This window comes from Lichenostomus cassidix, unplaced genomic scaffold (assembly GCF_008360975.1).
Source record: "Lichenostomus cassidix isolate B80296 unplaced genomic scaffold, HeHo_3.0 HiC_scaffold_871, whole genome shotgun sequence".
Lineage (NCBI taxonomy): Eukaryota > Metazoa > Chordata > Aves > Passeriformes > Meliphagidae > Lichenostomus > Lichenostomus cassidix.
This window is the reverse complement of record NW_028147513.1, coordinates 3,090-30,897: the sequence shown is the minus strand read 5'-3', so window position 1 is coordinate 30,897 and position 27,808 is coordinate 3,090. Positions and strand designations below refer to the sequence as shown.

The 27,808-nt window shown below is 38.6% G+C and overlaps 1 protein-coding gene across 1 annotated transcript; it reads left to right on the top strand.

The window, feature by feature from the left end:
• Positions 1–528: 528 nt before the first annotated feature.
• On the top strand, positions 529–27,808 carry LOC146422245 (spermatogenesis-associated serine-rich protein 2-like; the record flags this gene model as incomplete). Its single annotated transcript, XM_085046694.1, has 10 exons — positions 529–651; positions 13,100–13,179; positions 16,053–16,161; positions 18,855–18,904; positions 20,249–20,420; positions 23,226–23,327; positions 24,935–25,070; positions 25,390–25,448; positions 27,068–27,177; positions 27,694–27,808. Coding segments are annotated over exons 1-10 (955 nt in total), but the record flags the coding sequence as incomplete, so codon positions are not given.

The window sequence follows — 27,808 nt, the reverse complement described above, 5'->3', positions numbered from 1 at the left end:
TTTTCCTCCCAGCCTTAGTTTTGTTTTTTTTTAATTTTTATTCCTTTTCTTTTTAATTCTATTTTTTTCTCCTTTATTTTTAATTTCTTTATTTTTAATTCCTTTATTTTTAATTCCTTTATTTTAAATATTTTTATTTTTATAAATTTCTTTATTTCTAACTCCAGAAGTTTTAAAAATTCATTTATTTTTATTTTAGGGTTTTAAAAATTCCTTTATTTTTAACTCCTTCATTTTTAATTCTTTTATTTTTTCTTCCTTTTTTATTTTCTTTACTTTTAATTTCTTTATTTTTAGTTATTTTATTTTTTAATTCTTAAAAAAAATCCTTTATTTTTAGTTCTTTTAATTCCTTTCAAAAATCCATTTATTTTAAATTTCTTTATTTTATTTAATTCATTTATTTAATTCCTGTATTTTATTTAATTCCTTTATTTTATTTAATTCATTTATTTTACTAAATTCCTTTATTTCCATCCCAAACTTTATTTTATATCCTTTTTTAATCCAAATTTTCCTTTTCTTTTCCAGGAAAAAATTCCCTCAAAAAAAAACTCCTCAAACCTCCTGGAATTTCCCAAAAAAAATCCAACTTTTGCAGCTCCAAAACCTCCAGAATTTCATCCAAAATGTCCAAAAAACACACGAAAGGTAAGAGAAAAAACGTTAAAATTTATGGATTTGACCCCAAAATCCACAAAATTCGTGGATTTGACCCCAAAATTCATGGATTTGACCCCAAAATTCATGGATTTTTGACCCCAAAACCCTGAAAATTCAAGGATTTGACCCCAAAATCCACAAAATTCGTGGATTTGATCCCAAAATTTGTGGATTTCATCCCAAAATTCTTAAATTTGACCCCAAATTTTATGGATTTTTGACCCCAAAACCCTCAGAATTTGTGGATTTGACCCCAAAATCCTCAAAATCTGTGAATTTCACCCCAAAATTCATGGATTTTTGACCCCAAAATCCTCAAAATTCGTGGATTTGATCCCAAAATTCATGGATTTGACCCTAAAAATTGTGGATTTCACCCCAAAATTCTTGGATTTCACCCCAAAATTCATGGATTTTTGACCCCAAAACCCTGAAAATTCAAGGATTTGACCCCAAAATCCACAAAATTCGTGGATTTGATCCCAAAATTTGTGGATTTCATCCCAAAATTCTTAAATTTGACCCCAAATTTTATGGATTTTTGACCCCAAAACCCTCAAAATTCATGGATTTGACCCCAAAATCCTCAAAATCTGTGAATTTCACCCCAAAATTCATGGATTTTTGACCCCAAAATCCTCAAAATTCGTGGATTTGATCCCAAAATTCATGGATTTGACCCTAAAAATTGTGGATTTCACCCCAAAATTCTTGGATTTGACCCCAAAATTAATGATTTTTTGACCCCAAAACCCTCAGAATTCATGGATTTGACCCCAAAATCCTCAAAATCTGTGAATTTCACCCCAAAATTAATGGATTTGACCCCAAAATCCACAAAATTCATGGATTTGATCCCAAAATTCATGGATTTGACCCTAAAAATTGTGAATTTCACCCCAAAATTCATGGATTTGACCCCAAAATCCTCAAAATTTGTGAATTTCACCCCAAAATTTATGGATTTCACCCCAAAATTTATGGATTTGACCCCAAAATTTGTGGATTTGACCCCAAAATTCTTGGATTTGACCCCAAAATTCATGGATTTTTGACCCCAAAATCCTCAGAATTTGTGGATTTGACCCCAAAATGAATGGATTTGACCCTAAAAATTGTGGATTTCACCCTAAAATTCTTGGTTTTGACCCCAAAATGAATGGATTTGATCCCAAAATCCCCAAGATTTGTGATTTTGACCCCAAAATTCGTAGATTTGACCCCAAAATTCATGGATTTTTGGCCCCAAAATCCTCAGAATTTGTGGATTTGACTCCAAAATTGATGGATTTGATCCCAAAATCCACAAAATCCATGGATTTGTTGCCAAAATTTTTGGATTTCACCCCAAAATCCTCAAAATCTGTGAATTTCACCCCAAAATTCATGGATTTTTGACCCCAAAATCCACAAAATTCGTGGATTTGATCCCAAAATTCATTTATTTGACCCTAAAAATTGTGGATTTGACCCCAAAATTCATGGATTTTTGACCCCAAAATCCTCAAAATTCGTGGATTTGATCCCAAAATTCTTAAAATCTGTGAATTTCACCCCAAAATTCGTGGGTTTCACCCCAAAATCCATGGTTTTTTGACCCCAAAACCCTCAAAATTCATGGATTTGACCCCAAAATCCTTAAAATCTGTGAATTTCACCCCAAAATCCATGGATTTTTGACCCCAAAATCCACTAAATTCATGGATTTTGCCCCAAAATTCATGGATTTGACCCCAAAATGTGTAGATTTCACCCCAAAATCCTCAAAATCGGTGGATTTCACCCCAAATTTCTCAAATTTAGGGAAAAAAAGGTGGAAAATTAGGGAAAATTGAAGGAAAAATGAAGAGAAAATGAGGAAAAAATGAGGAGAAATTAGGAAATTGGAGGAAAATTGAAGGAAAAATGAGGAAAAATTGGGAAAAATGAGGGGAAAATGGGGAAATGAAGGGAAAATGAGGAAAAATGAGGAAAATTGAGGAAAAATTGAGGGAAAATGGAGTGGAAAAAGCAAAGTTTTTGGGTTTTTTGGGATTTTCTCTGCAATTCCAGGAGTTTTGCCATTGATTCTCCCAGGATTTTTTGGGAAAATTGGGAAAAAAAGCAGAAAAATAGGGAAGAAAGCAGAAAAATAGGGGAAAAAACGAAGTTTTGCTTTATTGGGATCCAAATAAAACCAGGAATTCCCCTGAGGATCCCAAAATTGCCTAAAAAAAAAGTAGGATTTCACCTCAAAACCCACAAAAAAAATCAGATTTTAACCAGGAAAATTCCTCTAAAAATCTCCTTTTTTTCCAATAATTTTTCCACGGATTTTCTCCCATTTTTTCTCCCATTTTTCCCCAATTTTCCCCTTTTTTTTCCCCCATTTTTCCCTATTTTTCTCCCGTTTTTTCCCCATTTTTCTCCCGTATTTCCTCCCATTTTTTCCCACATTTTCCCCCAATTTTTTTCCCCATTTTCCCCCCATTTTTTCTCCCATTTTCTCCCCATTTTCTCCCATTTTTCTCCCATTTTTCTCCCATTTTCCCCCATTTTTTCCACATTTTCCCCCAAATTTTTCCCATTTTTTCCCATTTTGCCCCCAATTTTCCCCATTTATTTTCCCCCATTTATTTTCCCCATTTTTTTCCCCCACTTTCCCCTTTTCCCCCTTTTATTTTTCTCTCATTTTCTCCCCATTTTTCCCCAATTTTTCTCCTTTTTTTCCCCAATTTTCTCCCCATTTTCTTCCTTTTCCCTTTTTCCCCCATTTTTTCCCCCATTTTTCCTCTTTTTTCCCCATTTTCCGTTTTCCCCAAATTTTCCCCAAATTTTTTTCCCATTTTTCTCATTTTTACTTATTTTTCCCCAATTTCCTCCATTTTCCCGTATTTTCCCCACATTTTCCCCATTTTTTTCCCATTTTTCCCCATATTCTCCCCATTTTCCTCCCATTTTTTTCCTAATTTTTTCCCCATCTTTCTCCATATATTTCCCACATTTTCCCCCATTTTTTCCCTATATTTTCCCCATATTTTCCCCCATTTTCCCCCATTTTTTTCTCTATATTTTCCCCATATTTTTCCCACATTTTCCCCCATTTTTTCCCATTTTTTTCTTGTTTTTTCCCCATTTTCTTCCCATTTTCCTCCCATTTCTTCCCCACATTTTCTCCCCCATTTTCCCCCATTTTTTTTCCCACATTTTCCACATTTTCTCCCCATTTTTCCCAAATTTTTTCCCATTTCTTCCCCATTTTCCCCCCAAATTTTTCCTCCATGTTTCCTCTTTTTATCCCATTTTTTTTTCCCAAATTTCCCCATATTTCTCCCCATTTTCCTCCCATTTTCCCCCCAATTTTTTCCCATTTCTTCCCCATTTTTCCCCAAATTTTTCCTCCATTTTCCCCCCATTTGTCCCATTTTTTCCCCAAATTTTTCCCCATTTTTCTCCCGTTTTTCTCCCATTTTTCCCCATTTTTGCCTATGTTTTTCCTCCATTTTCCCCCATTTTTCCCCATTTTTTCCCATTTTTTCTTATATTTCTACTTTCCCCTAATTTCCTCCATTTTTTCCTCATATTTTTCCCCTTTTTCTCCCAATTTTCCCCATTTTTCCCCCATTTTCCCCTCACTTTTTCCCCATTTTGCACATTACTTATTTTTTCAATATTTTTCCCATTTTCCCATTTTTTTCCCATTTTTCCCCATATTCTCCCTCTCATTTTCCTCCCATTTTTTTCCTAATTTTTTCCCCCATTTTCTCCATATTTTTCACATTTTTCATTTTTCTCCCATTTTTCTCCCATTTTTTCCTAATTTTTTCCCTCTCTTTCCCCATATTTTTCCCACATTTTCCCCCATTTTTTCCCATTTTTTTCTTGTTTTTTCCCCATTTTCCTCCCATTTCTTCCCCACATTTTCTCCCCAATTTTCCCCTTTTTTCTCCCATATTCTCCCATATTCTCCCATTTTTCCCCCATTTTTCCCCCATTTTTCCCCCATTTTTCCCCATTTTTCCCCATTTTTCCCCATTTTCCCTCATTTTTTGCATTTTTCCCATTTTTTCTCCCATTTTTCCCTATATTTCCCCCTATTTCCCCCCATTTTTTCCCCAATTTTCCCCAATTTTTCTTATTTTTTCTCCAATTTTTTCCCACATTTTCCCCCAAATTTTTTCCATATTTTCCCCACTTTTTCCCCATTTTCTCCCCATTTTCTCCCCATTTTTCCCATTTTTCCCATTTCCAGCACCTTTCCCCTTTAAATCCCATTTTTTTCTCCCATTTTGATCTCCAGCCGAGGATCTGTTTGGAATTTCAATTCCAGGAGGTCAAAAAGCCTCAATTTATCTTTATTTGCCTTTAATTAATAATTGAGTGACAATTCCAGAAGGTTTTTTCTCTTCCTGCCTTTTTGTTTTTCCAGGGATTTAGTTGTCAGGAGTTGATCCGGATGGATTAGCCTGAAAAAAATGGGGAAAAATTAGGAAAAAATGGGGGAAAAATGGGGGAAAAATGGGGAAAAAATGGGGAAAAATAGGGAAAAATGGGGGAAAATGGGGAAAAATGGGGAAAAATGGGAAAAATAGGGAAAAAATGTGGGAAAATGGGGAAAAAACAGGAAAAATGGGGGAAAAATGGGGAAAAAATGGGGGAAAAATTGGAAAAAAATGGGGGAAATGGGGAAAAATTGGGGGAAAAGTGGGGAAAAAAAGGGGAAAATGGGGAAAAAAATGGGGAAAAATAGGGGAAAAATGGGAGAAAAATGGGGAAAAAACAGGGAAAAAATGGGGGAAAAATGGGGAAAACATGAGCAAAAAATGGGGAAATTATGGGGGAAAATGGAGAAAAAATGTGGGGAAAAATGGGAAAAATATGGGGGAAATGTGGGAAAAATTTGGGGAAACATGGGGAAAATGTGGGGAAAATATGAGGGAAAATGTGGGGAAAAATAGGGAAAATGTGGGGAAAATATGGGGAAAATGTGGGAGAAAAATATGGGGAAAAATGGGAAAAATTTGGGGAAAAAATGGAGAAAAATGGGGAAAAAATAGGAGAAAAAAAGGGGAAATTATGGGGAAAATTTGGGGGAAAATGAGGAAAAACAGAGAATAATGGGAAAAATGGGAGAAAAAATGGGGGAAAATGTGGGAAAATTTAGAAAATGGGAAAAAAGGGGAAAATGGGGAGAAAATGGGGGAAAATTTGGGGAAAATGTGGGGAAAAATAGGGAAAATTGGGGGGAAATGGGGGGAAATTATGGGGGGAAAATGGAATAAAAATGGGGAAAAAATGGGAAAAATATGGGGGAAATGTGGGAAAAATATGGGGAAAAAATGGGAAAATGTGGGGAAAATTTGGGGGAAAATGGAGGAAAAATGGGGAAAAAATAGGGAGAAAAATATAGGGAAAAATGGGGAAATGTGGGAAAAATTTGGGGGAAAAGTGGGGAAAATGTGGGGAAAATTTGAGGGAAAATGGGAGAAAAATGGGGAAAAATGGGAGAAAAATTGGGAATAATGGGAGAAAAATGGGAGGAAAATGGGGAAAATTGGGGAAGAAAATGGGGAGAAAAAAGGGGAAAAAAGTGGAAAAAAATGGGGAAAAATGGGGAAAAAATGGGGAAATGTGGGGGAAAAATGGGGAAAAAATGGGGAGAATATGGGGAAAAATTGGGGAAAAAAGTGGAAAGAAAAAAGGGGAAAAAATGGAAAAAAATGGGGAAATGTGGGGGGAAAAATGTGGGGAAAATTTGGGGGAAAAATATGGGGGAAATGTGGGAAAAATTTGGGGAAAAATAGGGAAAATGTGGGGAAAATATGAGGGAAAATGGAGGAAAAATGGGGAAAAGTAGGGAGAAAAATATAGGGAAAAAATGGGGGAAATGGGGGAAAAATTGGGAATAATGGGAGGAAAATGGGAGGAAAATGGGGAAAATTGGGGAAGAAAATGGGGAGAAAAAAGGGGAAAAAAATGGGAGAAAAAATGGGGAAAAAAGGGGAAGAAAATGGGGAAAAAATGGGGAAAAATGGGGAAAAATTGGGAGGAAAAAATGGGGAAAAAAGTGGAAAAAAAAGGGAAAAAATGGGGAGAAAAGTGGGAAAAAATTGGGGAAAAATGGGGAAAAAAGTGGAAAGAAAAAAGGGAAAAAATGGGGAAATGTGGGGAAAAAATGGAGGAAAAATGTGGGGAAAATTTTGGGGAAAAATATGGGGGAAATGTGGGAAAAATTTGGGGAAATTAGGGAAAATGTGGGGAAAATGTGGGGAAAATTTGGGGAAAATGTGGGAGAAAAATGGGAAAAATTTGGGGAAAAAAGGGAAAAAAATGGGGAAAAAATAGGAGAAAAAAAGGGGAAATTATGGGGAAAATTTGGGGGAAATGAGGAAAAACAGGGAATAGTGGGAAAAATGGGAGAAAAATGGGGGAAAAATGGGGCAAAAATTTGGGGAAAACGTGGGCGAAAAATATGGGGAAAATTGGGGAAAAAATGGGGGAAAAATGGGAAAAATGGAAGGAAAATGGGGAAAATTGGGGAAAAATTGGGAGAAAAAATGGGAAAAATTGGGGAAAAAAGTGGAAAAAAAAAGGGAAAAAATGGGGAGAAAAGTGGGAAAAATTGGGGAAAAATGGGAAAAAATGGGGAGAATATGGGGGAAAAAATGGGGAAATGTGGGGAAAAAAGTGGGAGAAATTTGGGAAAAAAATGTGGGATTTTTTGGGGGGGAAATGTGGGATTTGGTGGAAAACCCAGAATTCCCATTTTTCCCCCTCAAAACCCCAAAATTCCCAATTTTTTCCCATTTCCACACCATTTTTTCTGGGAAAAAACACCCCAAAACCCCCAAAATTCCCCTTTTTTCCCCCAAAACCCCCAATTTTTTCCCATTCTACACCATTTTTCCCACGAAAAACTCCCAAAATTCACATTTTCCTCCCAGAAACCCAGAAATTCCCAGGTTTTTCCCCTTTCCACACCATTTTTCCCAGGAAAAGAACCCCAAAATTCCCATTTTTTCCTCCAAAATGCTTATTTTTCCCCCTAAAATCCCAGTTTTTCCCCCCAAAATTCCCTTTTTTCCCCCAAACCCCAATATTCCTTTTCTTCCCCCCTTCCCACACCATTTTTCCCAGGAAAAAACCCCAAAATTCCCATTTTTTCCTCCTAAACCCTCAAATTCCCAAGTTTATTTCCCTTTCCACTCCATTTTTGTGAGAAAAACACCCAAAAAACCCCAAAATTCCCTTTTTTTTCCTCTCAAAACCCCGAAAATTCCCATTTTCCCTCCCCAAAAACCCTAAAATTCCCTTTTTTCCCCCCAAACCCCAATATTCCTTTTTTTGTCTCCTTTCCACACCATTTTTCCCACAAAACCCCCCAAAATTCCCTTTTTTCCCCAAAAATGCCTATTTGGTTCCCCAAAACCCCCAAAATTCCTGAGATTTTTCCTCAAAATTCCCTTTTTCCCCAAAAAATTCCCCTTTTTTCCCCTTCTAAAAACCCCAAAATTCCCATTTTCCCCTCAAACCCCCATTTTTTTCCCCTTTCCACACCATTTTCCCAGGAAAAAACCCCAAAAATCCCTTTTTTCTCTCCAAAAAAACCCCAAAAATCCCTTTTTTCTCTCCAAAAAAACCCCAAAAATCCCATTTTCCCCCCAAAAATCCCTGGTTTTCCCCTCAAAACCCCTAAAACTCCCATTTTTTTCCTCTTTTTTTCCCTTCCCACTCCATTTTCTCTCAAAAAAATCAGCAATTCCTGTCAGGCAGGAGAATTCCTGTGAGAATTCTTCACTCTCAGCCTCTCCTGACCTTTTCTGTTTGACAGGAGAGACCTGGGAATTCCTTTTTCCTGGAAAAACATCCCAAAAATCCCAAAATTCCCATTTTTTCCCCCCAAAACCCCAAAATTCCCAACTTTATTTCCCTTCCCACACCACTTTTCCCAGGAAAAAAACCCCAAAAAACCCCAAAATTCCCATTTCTTCCCCATAAAAAACCCCAAAATTCCCTTTTTTCCACCCCAACCTCTTCCCACACCATTTTCCCAGGAAGAAAATCCCAAAATTCCCATTTTTTCCCCCAAAACCCCCAAAATTCCCAACTTTATTTCCCTTCCCACACCACTTTTCCCAGGAAAAAAACCCTAAAAATCCCATTTTTCCCCCAAAAAAACCCCCAAAATCCCATTTCCCCCCCAAAAAAACCCCCAAAATCCCTTTTTTCTCTCCAAATAAACCCCAAAAATCCCATTTTTCACCCCCAAACCCCCAAAATTCCCATTTTTTCCACCACAATACCCTTTTTTCCACCCCTAAAACCCCCAAATTCCCTTTTTCTGCCCAAAACCCCCAAAATTCCCAACTTTATTTCCCTTCCCACACCACTTTTCCCAGGAAAAAAACCCCAAAAATCCCAAAATTCCTGTTTTTTTCCCCCCAAAAAACCCCAAAATTTCCATTTCTTCCCCATAAAAAACCCCAAAATTCCCATTTTTCCCCCAAAAACCTCCAAAATTCCCATTTCTTCCCCCAAAACCCCCAAATTCCTGCTTTTTCCTCCCAAAATTCTGTTTTTCCCTCAAAACCCCCAAATTCCAGATTTTCCCCCAAACACCCCAAATTCCCTTTTTTTCCCCCAAACCCAAATCCCCAAGTTTATTTCTCTTCCCACACCATTTTTTTTGAGAAAAAAACCCCAAAATTCCATTTTCACCCCCAAACTCCTAAAATTCCCATTTTCCCCCCTTTTTTTCCTCCTTCCCACATAATTTTCCCTCAAAAAAAAGGGAATTCTGCTCAGGCAGGTGACCTTTCTTGCTTTCCCTGGAGATTCCTCAGGAAAAATAGGGAAAAAATGGGAAAAAACCTCATTTTATCCCAGTTTTTTCCCTTCCAACCTCTTCCCACACCATTTTCCCAGGAAAAAACCCCAAAATTCCCTTTTTTTCCCCCAAAAAAACCCCAAAATTCCCTTTTTTTATCCCCAAAACCCCAAAATTCCCTTTTTTTCCCCCCCAAATTCCCATTTTTTCCCTTTCAACACGTTTTTTTCTGGGAAAAACTCCCAAAAATTCCATTTTCCCCTCAAAACCCCAAAATTCCTGTTTTTTTCCCCCAAAACTCCATTTTCCCCCTAATATTCCCATTTTTTCCTCCAAACCCCAATATTTTTTTCCTTTTCACACCATTTTTCCCCCAAAAACCCCAAAATTTCCCATTTTTTCCCCCAAAATTCCCATTTTTCCCCCAAAACCCCCAATATTTCCAGTTCTTTTCCCCAAAAAACTTTTTAAATTCACATTTTTTTCCCCAAAACCCCAATTTTTTCCCTTCCCACGCCATTTTTCCCAGAAAAAAACCCCAAAATTCCCATTTTTTCTCCCCAAAACCCCTAAAATTCCCATTTTTTTCCCCCAAAACTCCTGGTTTTTCTCCCCAAAATCCCATTTTCCCCCCAAAATTCCCATTTTTTCCCTTCCCACATAATTTTCCCTCAAAATTCCTGTCAGGCAGGAGAATTTCTTAGGGAATTCTTCACTGTCAGCCTCTCCTGACCTTTTCTGTGTGACAGGAGAGACCTGGGAATTCCTTTTTGTGGGAAAAACATCCCAAAAATCCCAAAATTCCCTTTTTCCCCCAAAACCCCCAAAATTCCCAACTTTATTTCCCTTCCCACACACTTTTCCCAGGAAAAAAACCCAAAAACACCCCAAAATTCCCATTTCTTCCCCAAAAAAACCCCCAAAATTCCCATTTTTCCCCCCCAACCTCTTCCCACACCATTTTCCCAGGAAGAAAACCCCAAAATTCCCATTTTTCCCCCAAAACCCCAAAACTCCCAACTTTATTTCCTTCCCACACCCCTTTCCCAGGAAAAACCCCAAAATCCCATTTTTCCCAAACCCCAAAATCCCATTTCCCAAAACCCCAAAATCCCATTTTTCCCTCAAACCCCAAAATCCCATTTCCAAAACCCCAAAAATCCCATTTTTTCCTAAACTCCAAATTCCCATTTCCAAACCCCAAAAATCCCTTTTTTCTCTCCAAAAAACCCCAAAAATCCCTTTTTTCTCTCCCAAAAAACCCCAAAAATCCCATTTTTCTCTCCAAAAAAACCCCAAAAATCCCTAAAATTCCCATTTTTCCCCTTTTTTTCCCTTCCCACCCCATTTTCCCTCAAAACCTCAGGAATTCCTGTCAGGCAGGAGAATTTCTTTGGGAATTCTTCACTCTCAGCCTCTCCTGACCTTTTCCTGCTTTCCCTGGAGATTCCTCAGGGAAAAAAAAAGGGAAAAAATGGGGAAAAAATGGGAAAAAAATGGGAAAAATTTGCATTTGGAAGAGGCAGAATTTAACCCTTTGGGGTTGGGATTGCAGGGAGGAAATTTTGGGGTTTTTTTGGGGTTTTTTTCTGGGGGTTTTGGGGTGGATTTGGGGGTTTTTGGGTTTCCTGGATGGGTTGGGATTTGGGGAATTTGGGGATTTTGGGATTTTGGGGATTTATTGGGGAAATTTGGGAATTTGGAGGGTTTTGGGATTTGGGAATTCTGGGGAATTTGGGGATTTTGGGGAATTTTTTGGGTTTTGGGGATTTTTTTTTGGGGTTTGTAGGATTTTGAGGTTTTTGGGATTTGGGGCTTTTTGGGATTTTGGGGAATTTTTTGGGGGTTTGTGGGATTTTCAGGTTTTTGCAATTTGAAGGATTTGGGGGATTTTGAGTTTTTTGGGATTTGGGGGATTTTGAAATTTGTGGGATTTGTTGGGATTTGAGGGATTTTGGGGAATTTGGGATTTTGGGGAATTTGGGATTTGGGGAATTTTTTGAGGTTTGGAGGATTTTGAGGTTTTTGGGCTTTGAGGCATTTTGGGGATTTTGGGGTTTTGGGATTTGGAGGATTTGGGGGACTTTGAGGTTTTTGGGATTTGTGGGATTTTGAGATTTTCCGGTTTTTGGGATTTGGGGGATTTTAGGATTTGTTGGGATTTATTGGGATTTGGAGATTTTTGGGACTTGGGGGATTTGGGATTTGGAGGATTTTGGGATTTTGAAATTTGTGGGATTTGTTGGGATTTGGGGAGTTTTGGGGATTTGGGGATTTTGGGATTTATGGATCCCAGAATATCCCAGAATTCCAGAGCTCAGGAATTGCTTGGAATTTGGAAAATTTGGGATCAAATCAGCCAAGAAATCCCAGCAATTTTCTAGAATTTTGGGATCAAATCAACCAGGAAATCCCAGGAAATTTCTGGAATTTCAGGGTAAACCAGATGGGAAAGCCAATGGAATTTCGGGATAAAATCAGTCAGGAATTTCCTGGAATTTTCTGGAATTTTGGAATAAAACCGGATGGGAAATCCCCAGGAATTCTCCCAGGAAAACCACAGGAATTTTGGGATCAAATCAACCAGGAATTCCAGGAATTCCCTGGAATTTTGGGATAAAACCAGCTGGGAAATCCACAAGAATTCTCCCAGGAAAACCAACAGAATTTTGGGATCAAACCAACCAGGAATTCCAGGAATTCTCCCAAAAATTTCCTGGAATTTCGGGATAAAATCAGCCAGGAAATCCCAGGAATTTCCCAGAATTTTGGGATCAAATCAACCAGGAAATCCATGGAATTCCCTGGAATTTCGGGATGAAACTGGATGGGAAATCCAATGGAATTTTGGGATAAAACCAGCTGGGAAATCCACAGTTATTCTCCCAGGAAAACCAACAGAATTTTGGGATGAAACCAACCAGGAATTCCATGGAATTCTCCTGGAAATTTCCTGGAATTTTGGGATAAAATCAGCCAAGAAATCCCAGGAATTTTCTAGAATTTTAGGATCAAACCAACCAGGAATTCCAGGAATTCTCCCAGGAGTTTTGTGGAATTTTGGGATCAAATCAACCAGGAAATCCCAGGAATTTTGGGATAAAACCTTGTGGGATCAACCAGAAATTCCATGTAATTCTCCCAGGAATTTCCCAGAATTTTGGGATCAAATCAAGCAGGAAATCCCAGGAATTTTCTGGAATTTCGGGATGAAACCAGATTGGAAATCCAATGGAATTTTGGGATAAAACCAGCTGGGAAATCCACAGGAATTCTCCCAGGAAATCCAACAGAATTTTGGGATGAAATCATCCAGGAATTCCATGGAATTCTCCCAAAAATCTCCTGGAATTTCAGGATAAAATCAGCCAAGGAATCCCAGGAATTTTCTAGAATTTTGGGATCAAACCAACCAGGAATTCCAGGAATTCTCCCAAAAATTTCCTGGAATTTCAGGCTAAAATCAGCCAAGAAATTCCAGGAATTTTCCAGAATTTTGGGATCAAACCAACCAGGAATTCCAGGAATTCTCCCAGGAATTTTTTGGAATTTCAGGATCAAACCCCAGTGGGCTAACCCAGGAATTCCCACATTCCAAGGGGAAAAATTCCCAATTTTTTTTCCCTGCAGATTCCTCAGGATTTCTCTTCGATGTTCAATCCAAGACAGTGAGAGCTCAGGGGGGAGCAGCTGAGAACATGAAGGAAAAGGTAATTTTTGGGATTTTCCAGGATTTTTCCAGGAGTTTTTTGTTTTACCCTTATTTCCCCTTTTTTCTTTTTTTCCCTTTTTTTTCCTCTTATTTTTCCCTTTTTTTCCCCTTATTTTTCCCTTATTTTTCTCATTATTTTCTCATTATTTTCCCCTTATTTTTTTATTATTTTCCATTATTTTTCCAATATTTTTCCAATATTTTTCCATTATTTTCCCATTATTTTCCCAATATTTTTCCATTAATTTTCTATTCTTTTTCCCTTATTTTTAATTACTTTTTCATCACTTTTTCATTTTTTTTCCCCCAATTTCCCATGGATTTCCCCATTGATTTTTCCCCAATTCCCCATGGATTTCCCCATTGATTTTTTTCCCCAGTTTTCCATGGATTTTTCTCTGGATTTTCCCGTGAATTTTTCCCCAATTTCCCCATGGATTTTCCATGCTTTCCCCATGGATTTTTCCCCAATTCTCCATGAATTTTCCCCCAAATTCCCATATTTTCTCCCCAGATCAGAGCAGTCAGAGCCATCGTTCCCAATTTCCCATTAATTTTTCCCCAATTCCCCATGGATTATTCCCATTAATTTTTCCCCAATTCCCCATGAATTTTCCCAATTTCTGTATTATTTTCCCAGATAGGCGCGGTCAGAGCCATCGTTCCCAATTTCCCCAATTTCCCATGAATTTTCCCAATAATTTTCCCCAAATTCCCATATTTCCCCCCAGATCAGTGCGGTCCAAGCCATCGTTCCCAATTCCCCATTAATTTTTTCCTGGATTTTTCCCAAATTCCCATGATTTCCCCCCAGATCGGAGCAGTCAGAGCCATCGTTCCCAATTTCCCAGTAATTTTTCCCCAAATTTCTGTATTGTTTTCTCAGATCGGAGCAGTCAGAGCCATCGTTCCCAATTCTCCATGGATTTTCCCCAATTTCCCATTAATTATTCCCCAATTTTCCCCATGAATTTCCCCAAATTCCCATATTTTCCCCCCAGATTGGTGCGGTCAGAGCCATCGTTCCCAATTCCCCCAATTCCCCATGAATTTTCCCATGGATTTCCCCATGAATTTTTCCCAATTTTCCCATTTTTCTCCCCAGATCAGAGCAGTCAGAGCCATCATTCCCAATTCCCCATGGATTTTCCTGGGTTTTTTTCCCAATTTTCCCATATTTTCCCCAATTCCCCATGGATTTTTCCCAGTTTTCCCGTTTTTCCCCCCAGATCGGCGCAGTCAGAGTCATCGTTCCCAATTTCCCATTGATGATTTTCCCCCAATTTCCCATGGATTTTTCCCAATTTTCCAATTTTTCCCCCCAGATCAGCGTGGTCAGAGCCATCATTCCCAATTTCCCCCCAATTTCCCATGAATTTTTCCCCAATTTCCCATGGATTTTCCCATGCTTCTCCCATTAATTTTTCCCCAATTTCCCATGGATTTCCCCATTGATTTTTCCCCAGTTTCCCATGAATTTTCCCATGGATTTTTCTCCAATTCCCCATTAATTTTTCCCCAAATTCCCATATTTTCCCAGATCGGAGCAGTCAGAGCCATCGTTCCCAATTTCCCCATGGACTTTCCCCAATTTCCCATGGATTTTCCCATTGATTTTTCCCCAATTTCCCATGAATTTTTCCAATTAATTTTTCCCCAATATCCCATTATTTCTCCCCAGATTGGAGCAGTCAGAGCCATTGTTCCCAATTCCCCAATTCCCCATGGATTTTTCCCCATTAATTTTCCCAAATTCCCATGATTTCTCCCCAGATCGGCGCGGTCAGAGCCATCGTTCCCAATTTCCCATGGATTTTCCCATTAATTTTTTCCAAATTTCCCATGTTTTTCCCCACAATTTTCCCTAATTTCTGTATTTTTCCCCCCAGATCGGCGCGGTCAGAGCCATCGTTCCCAATTCCCCATGGATTATTCCCCAATTTTTCCCAAATTCCCATGATTTTTTCCCAGATTGGAGCAGTCAGAGCCATCGTTCCCAATTCCCCATGGATTTTTCCCAATTTCTGTATTATTTTCCCAGATCGGCGCGGTCAGAGCCATCGTTCCCAATTTCCCATTCATTTTTCCCCAATTTCCCATGGATTTTTCCCAAATTCCCATGATTTCTCCCCAGATCGGCGCGGTCAGAGCCATCGTTCCCAATTTCCCCAATTCCCCATGGATTTTCCCCAAATTTCTGTATTATTTTCCCAGATTGGTGCAGTCAGAGCCATCGTTCCCAATTTCCCATGAATTTTTCCCTGGATTTTTCCCAATTTTCCCATTTTTTCCCAGATTGGCGCGGTTAGAGCCATCATTCCCAATTTCCCCAATTCCCCATGAATTATTCCCCAATTTTTCCCAAATTATCATGATTTCTCCCCAGATTGGAGCAGTCAGAGCCATCATTCCCAATTTCCCCAATTCCCCATGAATTATTCCCCAATTTTTCCCAAATTCCCATGATTTCTCCCCAGATTGGAGCAGTCAGAGCCATCGTTCCCAATTCCCCATGGATTTTTCCCATGAATTTTTCCCCAATATCCCATTTTTTCCCAGATCGGAGCAGTCCAAGCCATCGTTCCCAATTTCCCCAATTCCCCATGGATTATTCCCCAATTCCCCATTAATTTTCCCAATTTTCCCATTTTTCCCCCCAGATTGGAGCGGTCAGAGCCATCGTTCCCAATTTCCCCATGGATTTTTCCCCAATTCCCCATGGATTATTCCCCATTAATTTTCCCAAATTCCCATATTATTTTCCCAGATCGGCGCGGTCAGAGCCATCGTTCCCATTTTCCCATGGATTTTTCCCCAATTCCCCATGGATTATTCCCCAATTTTTCCCAATTTTCCCATTTTTCTCCCCAGATCGGCGCGGTCAGAGCCATCGTTCCCAACAGGAGCAACACGGAGATCGTTCTGGTTCTGCAGCACTTTGACAACTGTGTGGACAGAGCTGTGCACGCCTTCGTGGAGGGTGGGAAACACGGAATTTGGGGGATTTTGGGGGGATTTTTGGGGAGTTTGGGGGATTTTTTGGGAATTTTTTTTGATTTTTGGGGGGGAATTTTTTTTGATTTTTGGGAGTTTGGGGATTTTTTGGGGGGTTTGGGGGATTTTTTAGATTTTGGGGAATTTTGGGGATTTTGGGGAATTTGGGGATTTGGGGGATTTTGGGATTTGGGGATTTTTGGGGATTTTGGGGATTTTGGGAATTTTGGATTTTTGGGTGGAGTTTGGGGGATTTTTCTGGGGTTTTGGGGATTTTTGGGGATTTTTGGGGAATTTTAGGATTTTTGGGGAGTTTGGGGATTTCTGGAATTTTGGGGGTTTTGGGGGAGTTTGGATTTTTGGGATTTTTTGGGAATTTTTGGAAATTTTTTTGGGGAATTTTGGGGGGTTTGGGGTGGAAATTTGGGGATTTAGGATGGCTTTTGGATGATTTGGGATGGGATTTTTGGGAATTTTTGGGGATTTTGGAGGGAATTTTGGGGCTTCAATGGGATTTGGGATGGAATTTTTGACTTCGACAACTGCATGGACAGAGCTGTGCAGGTCTGCGTGGAGGGTGGGATTTGGGGATTTTTGGGGAATTTTTGGGAATTTTTTTGGATTTTGGGGAGATTTTGCAGAGTTTGGGAGGGAATTTGGGTGATTTGTGGTGGAATTTTGGGGATTTTTGAGGATTTTGGGGAATTTCTGGGAGTTTTGGGGGAATTTTGGGGATTAAAGGGGATTTTGGGTGGAATTTTGGGGATTTATGGGGAAATTTTGGGGATTTGGGGTGAAATTTTGGGAATTTTGGGATTTAGGATGGAATTTTGGGGGTTCAATGGGATTTGGGATGAAATTTTTGACTTCGACAACTGTGTGGACAGAGCTGTGCAGGTCTGTATGGAGGGTGGGATTTGGGGATTTTTGGGATTTTTTGGGGGATTTTAGGGGATTTGGGGGATTTTTGGGATTTTTTGGGGGATTTTTGGAATTTTGGGGGATTTTTGGGGAATTTTGGGGGATTTTGGGGAGTTTGGGGGATTTTGGGGGAATTTTGGGATTTTTGGGGAATTTTTGGGAATTTTGGGGAATTTTTGGGGATTTCTGGGAATTTCTGGGGGGTTTTGGGGAGTTTGGGGGATTTTTTGGGAATTTTGGGGGATTTTTTTGAATTTTGGGGGGTTTGGGGTGGAAATTTGGGGATTTAGGATGGATTTTGGATGATTTGGGATGGGAATTTTGGGAACTGAAGGTGATTTGAGGTGGAATTTTGGGGATTCAGTGGGATTTGGGATGGAATTTTGGGGATTTGGGATGGAATTTTGGGGGTTCAGTGGGACTTGAGATGGATTTTTGGGATTTGGGATGGAATTTTTGGAATTAAAAATTATTTAGGATGGAATTTTGGGGATTTGAGGTGGAATTTTGGGGATTTAGGATGGAATTTTGGGGATTCAATGGGATTTGGGATGCAATTTTTGACTGACAACTACATGGACAGAGCTGTGCAGGTCTGCATGGAGGGTGGGATTTGGGGATTTTTGGGGAATTTTTGGGAATTTTTTTGGATTTTGGGGAGATTTTGCAGAGTTTGGGAGGGAATTTGGGTGATTTGTGGTGGAATTTTGGGGATTTGGGGGAATTTCTGGGAGTTTTGGGGGAATTTTGGGGATTAAAGAGGATTTTGGGTGGAATTTTGGGGATTTATGGGGAAATTTTGGGGATTTGGGGTGAAATTTTGGGGGATTTGGGGATTTTTTGGGGATTTTTGGGAATTTTTTTGAAATTTTTCGGGGGTTGAGAGGGAATTTTGGGGGGTTTGGGAGGGAATTTTGGGGGATTTAGGGTGGAATTTGGAGGATTTGGGGTGGAAGTTTTGGGATTAAAGTGGATTTTGGATGGAATTTGGGGAATTTAGGGTGGAATTTTGGGAATTAAAGGTGATTAGATGGAATTTGGGATTGGATGGAATTTGGGAGAGTTGGCTGGAATTTGAATTTTGGGGATTTGGGATGGAATTTTGGGATTGAAGTGGATTTAGGATGGAATTTGGGGGATTTGGGGGGAATTTGGGGATTTGGGAGAGAATTTTGGGAATTAAAGGTGATTTAGGATGGAATTTTAGGATTTTGGATGGAAGTTTGGGGATTAAATGGGATTTGGGATGGAATTTTGGGGACTGAAGTGGATTTTGGGTGGAATTCTGGGGTTGAAGTAGATTTGGGATGGAATTTTGGGAATTCAAGGTGATTTTGGGATGGAAATTTGGGGATTTAGGATGGAATTTTGGGGGTTCAATGGGATTTGGGATGGAATTTTTGGGAATTGAATGGGATTTGGGATGACATTTGGGATTTGGGAAGAAATTTGGGGCAGAATTTTGGGAATTAAAGGTGATTTCGGGTGGAATTTTGCGGATTAAATGTGGAATTTGGAAGGGAATTTTGGGGATTTGGGAGGGAATTTTTGAATTAAAGGTAATTTTGGATGGAATTTTGGGGATTGGAATTTCTGAGAGTTGAAATTCGGGAGATTTGGGATGGAATTTGGGTGATTTGGGATGAAATTTTTGGAATTCAAGGTGATTTTGGGATGAAAATTTTGGGGATTTAGGATGGAATTTTAGGAATTTCCCACTTTTCTCCTCCTAAATTCCCCAAATTCCCATTTTCCCAGGAAATGCCAGTGAGGTGCTGAAGGAATGGACAGTGACAGGCAAGAAAAAGGTCAGGCCCAAAAATTCCCAATTTTCCCCAAATTTCTCCCAAAATTTTCTCCAATTTTCCCCAAATTTCTCCCAAATTTTTCTCCAATTTTTCCCAAATTTCTCCTAAATTTTCTCCAATTTTCCCCAAATTTCTCCCAAATTTTTCCCCAAATTTCTCCCAATGTTTTCCCCAAATTTTCCCCAAATTTCTCCCAAATTTTTCTCCAATTTTCCCCAATTTTTCCCCAATTTTTCCTCCCATCTTTCTCAAATTTTTCCCCAAATTTCTCCCAAATTTTTCTCCAATTTCCCCCAAATTTCTCCCAAATTTTTCTCCAATTTTCCCCAAATTTCTCCCAATTTTTTCTCCATTTTTCCCAAATTTTTTCCCCATTTTCCCCCAATTTTTCCCCAATTCTTCCTCCATTTTTCCTCAAATTTTTCTCCAATTTTCCCCAAATTTCTCCCAATTTTTTCTCCATTTTCCCCAAATTTTTCTCCAATTTCCCCCAAATTTCTCCCAATTTTTTCTGCAATTTTTCCCCAAATTTCTCCCAATTTTTTTCCTCTTTTTTCCCTCTTTTTTTCCTCTTTTTTTTCCCCATTTTTCCCCATTATTTCCCATTTTCTTCACATTTCTCCCCAAATCTCCTCATTTTTCCCCAAATGTCCTCATTTTTTCCGTTTTTTCCCTTTTTTTCCTCTTTTTTTCCTCTTTTTCTCCTATTTTTTCCCCATTATTTCCCATTTTCTTCACATTTCTCCCCAAATTTCCCATTTTTTCCCAAATTTCCCCATTTTTCCCCTTTTTTTCTGCTTTTCTCCCCAAATTTCCCATTTTCCCCCATTTTATCCCATTTTCTCCCATTATTTCCCATTTTCTTCACATTTTTCCCAAATTTCCTCATTTTTTCCCATTTTTTTTGCTTTTTCTCCCCAAATTTCCTCTTTTTTTTCCTCTTTTTTTTCCTCTTTTTTTTCCTCTTTTTTTTCCTCTTTTTTTTCCTCTTTTTTTTCCTCTTTTTTCCCCATTTTCCCCCATTATTTCCCATTTTCTTCACATTTTTCCCCAAATCTCTTCACCTTCTTTCCCAAATTTTCCCAAATTTCCCAAATTTTCCCAAATTTCCCCATTTTTTTCCTTTTTCTGCTTTTCTCCCCAAATTTCCCATTTTCCCCATTTTATCCCATTTTCCCCCAATTATTTCCCATTTTCTTCACATTTCTCCCCAAATCTCTTCACCTTTTTTCCCAAATTTTCCCAAATTTCCTCATTTTTTCCCATTTTTCCCCCATTATTTCCCATTTTCCTCACATTTTTTCCCAAATTTTCCCAAATTTCCCATTTTTTCCCATTTCCCAGAACAAGAAGAAGAAACCCAAACCCAAAGCCTCTCCAGGCTCAGAAGCTTCCGGAAAACCCGAAACTGCAGAGGAGGAAATTTGGGAAAAAGTTGGGATTTCGGTGAATGGATTCCATGAGAATGGGGAAATTCCAGAGGCTGAATCCTTGGAGTCCATCAGCGACGGAACAGGTGGGAATTTGGGGAAAAATTGGGAAAATTTGGGAAAAATCTGTGATTTTGGGAGGAAAAATGTGGAATTTTGGGGAAAAAATCTGGGATTTCAGGGAAATTTGGGAAAATTTAGGGTGAAAATTAGGAAAATCTGGGAAAATATGAGAAAAAAATCTCAATTTTGGGATTAAAATCTGGGAAAAAATGGGATTTTGGGAAAATTTGGGGAATTTGGGATGAAAATCTGGGGAAAATCAGGGAAAAAAATCTCAGTTTTGAGACTAAAATCTGGGGAAAAAATGGGATTTTGGGAAAATCTGGGATTTTGGGGAAAATTTGGGGTGAAAATCAGAGGAAATCTGGGAAATGAATTTCCATGAGAATGGGGAAATTCCTGAGGCAGAATCCTTGGAGTCGATCAGCGAGAGAACAGGTGGGAATTTGGGGATTTTGGGAAAATTTGGGGTTTTGGGATGAAAAATGTGGAATTTTGGGGAAAAAATCTGGGATTTCAGGGAAATTTGGGGAAAAACCTGGGAATTTGGGATAAAAAAAAGTGGGATTTTGGGATTGAAACATGGGAAAAAAATCTGGGAATTCAGGATAAAAATCCAGGAAAATTTAGGGGGAAAATTAGGGAATTTGAGATGAAAATGTGGAATTTTGGGATGAAAATCTGGGATTTTGGGGAAATTTGGGATAAAAATCTGGGAAAAATCCCTGAATTTCCATGAGAATGGGGAAATTCCTGAGGCTGAATCCTTGGAGTCCATCAGCGAGGGAACAGGTGGGAAATGGGGAAAAATTGGGAAAATTTGGGGAATTTGGGAAAAAATTTGGGGTTTTGGGATGAAAAATGTGGAATTTTGAGGAAAAAATCTGGGATTTCAGGGAAATTTGGGGAAAAAATCTGTGAATTTGGGGAAAATTTGGGGTGAAAATTGGGAAAATCTGGGGAAGAATCTGGGAAAATATGAGAAAAAATCTCAATTTTGGGATTAAAATCTGGGAAAAAATGGGATTTTGGGAAAATTTGGGGAATTTGGGATGAAAATTTGGGCATTTGGGATGAAAATCTGGGGAAAATCAGGGGAAATCAGGGAAAAAAATCTCAGTTTTGAGACTAAAATCTGGGGGGAAAATTTGGGGAATTTGAGATGAAAATACGGGAATTTGGGGATGAAAATCTGGGGGGAAATCAGGGAATTTGGGACGACAATGTGGAATTTTGGGGAAAAATCCAGGATTTTGGGGAAATTTGGAATATGGAAAAAATGGAATTTTGGGAAAAATTGGAAATTTGGGGAAAATTTGGGAATTTGGGGATGAAAATCTGGGAAAAAATCAGGGAATTTGGGATGAAAATGTGGGATTTTTGGGAAAAAATCTGGGATTTCAGGGAAATTTGGGGAAAAAATCTGTGAATTTTGGGAAAATTTGGGGTGAAAATTGGGAAAATCTGGGGAAAATATGAGAAAAAAATCTCAAGTTTGGGATTAAAATCTGGGAAAAAATGGGATTTTGGGAAAATTTGGGGTAAAAATCTGGGATTCTGGGAAAATTTGGGAATTTGGGATTCTGGGAATTTGGGATGAAAATCTGGGAATTCAGGGAATCTGCGATTAAAATGTGGGATTTTGGAAAAATCTGGGATTGAGGGATGGAAATTTGGGATTCTGGGAATTGGGATTTGGGGAAGGAAAATGGGAATTTGGGGGGAAAAGGGAATTGGGGAAGAAAAAATGGGAAAAATGGGAAAAAAATGGGAATTAGGGAAGGAAAAAAATGGGAAAAATGGGGAACAAGTGGGATTAGGGGAGGAAAAAAATGGGGAAAAATGGGGGAAAAATGGGAATTAGGGGAGAAAAAAATGGGAAAAAATGGGAAGTTTGGGGGGAAAAAAGGGAATTGGGAGGAATGGAAAATTTGGGATTTGGGGATGGAAAATTCGGGATTTTGGGGAATTTGGGGTGAAAATCTGGAAATTTGGGATTTGGGGAAGGAAAATGGGAATTTGGGGAAAAAATGGGAATTAGGGGAAGAAAAAATGGGAATTAGGGGAGAAAAAAATGGGAATTCTGGGAAGCTTGGGGGGAAAAAGAGGGAATTGGGAGGAATTGAAAATTTGGGATTTGGGGAAGGAAAATGGGAATTTGGTGAAAAAATGGGAATTGAGGAAGAAAAAATGGGAAAAATGGGGAAAAATTGGGAATTAGGGGAGGGAAAAAATGGGAAAAAATGGAAAAAATAGGAATTGGGGAAGAAAAAATGGGAAAAAATGGGAAAAAATGGGGAAAAAATGGGAAAAATGGGAAAAAATGGGGAAAAAATGGGAAAAATGGGAATTGGGGAAGAAAAAATGGGAAAAATGGGGAAAAAGTGGGAATTGGGGAGGAAAAAATGGGAAAAATGGGAAAAAATGGGGAAAAATGGGGGAAAAATGGGAATTAGGGGAGAAAAAAATGGGAAAAAATGGAAAAAATGGGAATTAGGGGAGAAAAAATGGGAAAAAATGGGGAAAATGGGAAATGGGGAAGAAAAAATGGGAAAAAAGGGAAAAATGGGAAAAAATGGGAAAAAAATGGGAAAAATGGGAATTAGGAGAGGAAAAATGGGAAAAAATGGGAAAAATGGGAATTAGGGGAGGAAAAAAATGGGAAAAAATGGGGAAAAAATGGAAAAAATGGGAATTAGGGAGGAAAAAATGGGAAAAATCTGGGATTTTGGGTTGGAAAATTTGGGATTTTGGGTTGGAAAATTTGGGATTTTGGGTTGGAAAATTTGGGATTTTCCAGGTGAATCCCAAAGGATTTTCTCCCACAGCTCTGGGCAATGGAATTCCAACCTTCTCCAGGCAATCCTTGGAAATCCCAAATTCCCAAAACCTCAGGAGCAACTTGGGATCAGCTGGAGGCAAAAAACTGGGTGAGGAGATGGGAAATGGGGAAAAATGGGGAAAAATGGGGAAAAATGGGGAAAAAATGGGAATTTTGGGGGGAAAAAAGGGAAAAAATGGGAATTGGAAAGAGAAAATGGGAATTTTGGGGAAAAAAAGGGAATTTTAGGGGGGAAAATGGGGAAAAAAGGTAATTTGGGAGGAAAAATGGGGGAAAAAAGGAAATTGGAGAGAGAAAAATGGGAATTTTGTGGGGAAAATATGGGAATTCTGGCGGGGGAAGGGAAAAAATAGGAATTTTGGGGAAAAAATGGGAATTTTGGGGGGAAAATGGGAATTTGAGGAAAAGGAAAAAATGGGAATTGGAGAGAGAAAATGGGAATTTTTCCCAAAATCAGAAAAAAATCAGAAGAAAAATTGGAAAAAATCAGAAAAAAATCAGGAAAAATTCAGAAAAAAATCAGGAAAAAATTGAAAAAAAATCAGGAAAAAATTGGAAAAAATCAGGAGAAAATAGGAAAATGGGGAAAAAGCCAGAAAAAAATAAGGAAAGATCAGAAAACATCAGGAAAAACATTGGAAAAAATCAGGAAAAATCAGAAAATATTGAAAAAAAAATCAGGAAAAGTTTTTAAAAGGTCAGGAAAAAAAAGTGGAAAAAATTGTATAAAAGTCAGGAAAAATCAGAAAAAATCAGAAAAAAATTGGAAAAAATCAGAAAAAAAACCAGGAAAAATTGGTAAAAATCAGAGAAAAATCAGGAAAAATCGGAAAAAATCAGAAAAAAAAATCAGAAAAAATCAGAAAAAAATCAGAAAAAATCAGAAAAAAATCGTGAAAAAATCAGAAAAAAATCAGAAAAAATCAGGAAAAAAATCAGAAAAAAAATCAGGTAAAAACCAGGTAAAAATCGTGGAAAAAATCAGAAAAAATGAGAAAAAAATCGGGAAAAAATCAGAAAAAATGAGAAAAAAATCGGGAAAAAATCAGAAAAAATGAGAAAAAAATCGGGAAAAAATCAGAAAAAATTACAGAAAAAATCAGGAAAAAGCGGGAAAATCAAGAAAAATCAGGAAATACTGGAAAAATTGAGAAAAAATATTTTAAAAATCAGAAAAAATCGAAAAAATCAAAAATAAAGAAAAAATCAGGAAAAAATCAGGAAAATCAAGAAAATATTTTAAAATCAGAAAAATCAGAAAAAATCAGAAAAAAATCAGAAAATCAGAAAACCCATAAAATTTGAAAATTCAGGAAAATTGGAAAAAATGAGAAAAAAATCAGAAAAACCATAAAATTTTGAAAAAAAAAGTCGTAAAAAAATCAGAAAAAAATCAGAAAAAAATCAGAAAAACCATAAAATTTTGAAAAAAAAAGTCGTAAAAAAATCAGAAAAAAATCAGAAAAAAATCAGAAAAACCATAAAATTTTGAAAAAAATCGGAAAAAAATCAGAAAAAATCGGAAAAAAATCAGTAAAAAATCAGAAAAAAATCACAAAAAAATCACAAAAAATCATTAAAAAATCAGAAAAAAATCAGGAAAAAATCCCAAAAAATCAGGAAAAAATCCCAAAAAATCCAGAAACCCCAGGAAAACCCCAGGAATTCCTCCCCTAAATCCCAAATTCCCGTCAGGCCCCAGCCTGGAGAAGTCCCTGAAGGACCTGCAGCGCTGCTCGGTGGCTCTGGCTCGGTTCAGAGCTCTGCTCAGGGAGGAGATGGAGAATTCCCTGCGCAGGATGAAAGTGGCTTTTGCTGAGATCCAGAGCTGGTGAGCAAATCCTGCTTTTTCCCAAGTTTTTCTGAGTTTTCCCCATTTTTTTTCCTTTTTTCCCCCATTTTTTCTTCATTTTCCTCGGTTTTTTCCCTTTTTCCCCCATTTTTTCATTTTTTTCTTTAGTTTTCCTCATCTTTTCTTCGTTTTTCCTCATTTTTTCCAGATCTTTTCTTTTCCCCCTCATTTTTCCTTCATTTTTCACCCATTTTTCCCATTTTTTCCCATTTTTCCCCATTTTTCCCCATTTTTCCCATTTTCCCCCATTTTCCCATCCCACCCCTAACTCTTCCCCATGATTTTTCCCATTTTTCAGCCTCATGGATCGAGAAGTTGCTCTCCTGGCAGAGATGGACAAAGTCAAGGCTGAAGCAAGTGAGCTGAAAATCCTGAGAAATTCCCCAAAATTCCCCAAAAATTCCTCCTTTTCCCAAAATTCCCCAAATTTCCATCCAGAATTCCCAATTTCCCATCCCTAATTCCCATTTTCCTGTGGTTTTTCCCCATTTTTCCATGGTTTTTCCATGTTTTTCCCATATTTCCCAGCAGAATCTCTGTGCAAACTCACTGAATCCCATTTTCCCATCCAGAATTCCCCATTTTCCATGGATAATTCCCATTTTTCCATGGTTAATTCCCAATTTCCTGATGTTTTTCTCCATTTCTCATCCCTAATTCCCATTTCCCTTCTACAATTCCCATTTTCCCACTGTTCTTCCCCATTTCCTATGGATAATTCCCATTTTCCCATGGATTTTTCCCCATTTCCTGTCCCTAATTCCCATTTTCCTGATGTTTTTCCCCATTTTCCCATGGATAACTCCCAATTTCCCATCCATAATTCCCATTTTCCCATAGTTTTTCCCCATTTCCTGTGGATAACTCCCAATTTCCCATCCATAATTCCCCTTTTCCCATGGATAATTGCCATTTTCCCATGGATAATTCCCATTTTTCCATGGATAATTCCCATTTTTCCCTGTTTTTCCCCAGTGGAGCTGCTCTCTGTCTAGCAGCGCCGAGCAGAATCTCTGCGCAAACTGACAGAATCATTTCCATGGTTTTTCCCATTTTCCCTTGGAAAATTCCCATTTTTGTGTCTGAAATCCCAATTTCCCATCCATAACTCCCATTTTCCCGTGGATAATTCCCAATTTCCCATCCATAATTCCCATTTTCCTGATGTTTTTCCCCATTTCCTGTGGATAGCTCCCAATTTCCCATCCATAATTCCCCTTTCCCCATGGATAATTCCCATTTTTGTGTCTGTAATCCCAATTTTCCTGTGGATAATTCCCATTTTCCCATCCATAATTCCCATTTTCCCTGGATAATTCCCATTTTCCCATGGATAATTCCCGTTTTCCCATCCATAATTCCCATTTTTCCATATTTTTTCCCCATTTTTCCCCACATTTCCCAGTGGAGCTGCTCTCCCTGCGGCAGTGCCGAGCAGAATCTCTGTGCAAACTGACAGAATCATTTCCATGGTTTTTCCATGGTTTTCTCTATTTTCCCATGGGTAACTCCCAATTTCCCATCCATAACTCCCATTTTACTGTGGATAATCCCAATTTTTCCTGTGGTTTTTCCCCATTTTCTCATAGATAATTCCCATTTTCCCATCCATAATTCCCATTTTTCTCCACATTTCCCCAGTGGAGCTGCTCTCTCTCCAGCAGTGCCGAGCAGAGTCTCTGCGCAAACTGACAGAATCATTTCCATGGTTTTTCCATGGTTTTCCCCATTTTCCCTTGGAAAATTCCCGGTTTTGTGTCTGAAATCCCAATTTTCCCATCCATAATTCCCATTTTCCTGTGGATAATTCCCATTTTTCCCCATTTTTCTCCACATTTCCCCAGTGGAGCTGCTCTCTCTCCGGCAGCGCCGAGCAGAATCTCTGCGCAAACTGACAGAATCCCATTTTCCATCCAGAATTCCCCATTTTCCCCTGGATAATTCCCATTTTTCCCTGTTTTTTCCCCATTTCCCAGTGGAGCTGCTGTCCCTGCGGCAGCGCCGAGCAGAATCTCTGCGCAAACTGACAGAATCAGCGCCTGGAATGTCTGAGGAGCAACTGCTGGAGCTGCGAGCTGAGATCAAGGTGAGCTGAATCCATGGGAATTGGGATCCTAAATCCCTTGGGAATTTCTGAGTTAAATCCTGGGAACTCTGCTGGAGCTGCGAGCTGAGATCAAGGTGAGCTGGGCATTGGGGAAGTGGGATCCTAAATCCCTTGGGAATTCTGAGCTAAATCCCATTGGGAATTCTGACCCAAATCTATGGGAATTTCTGACTCCAAATCCTGGGAATTGTGATCCTAAATCCCATTGGGAATTGTGATCCTGAATCCTGGGAATTGTGAATTAAATCCCTTGGGAATTTCTGACCAAAATCCCAGTGAAATTCCTGACCCAAATCCATGGGAATTCTGCTGGAGCTGCGAGCTGAGATCTAGGTGAGCTGGGAATTGGGGAATTGGGACCCTAAATCCTGGGAATTGTGAGCTAAATCCCTTGGGAATTGGGATCCTGAATCCCTTGGGAATTGTGATCTGATTCCCTTGGGAATTTCTGGCCAAATCCTGGGTATTCTGCTGGAGCTGCGAGCTGAGATCAAGGTGAGCTGGGAATTGGGGAATTGGGATCCTAAATCCCTTGGGAATTCTGAGCTAAATCCCTTGGGAATTGTGATACTGAATCCTGGGAATTGGGATCCTAAATCCCTTGGGAATT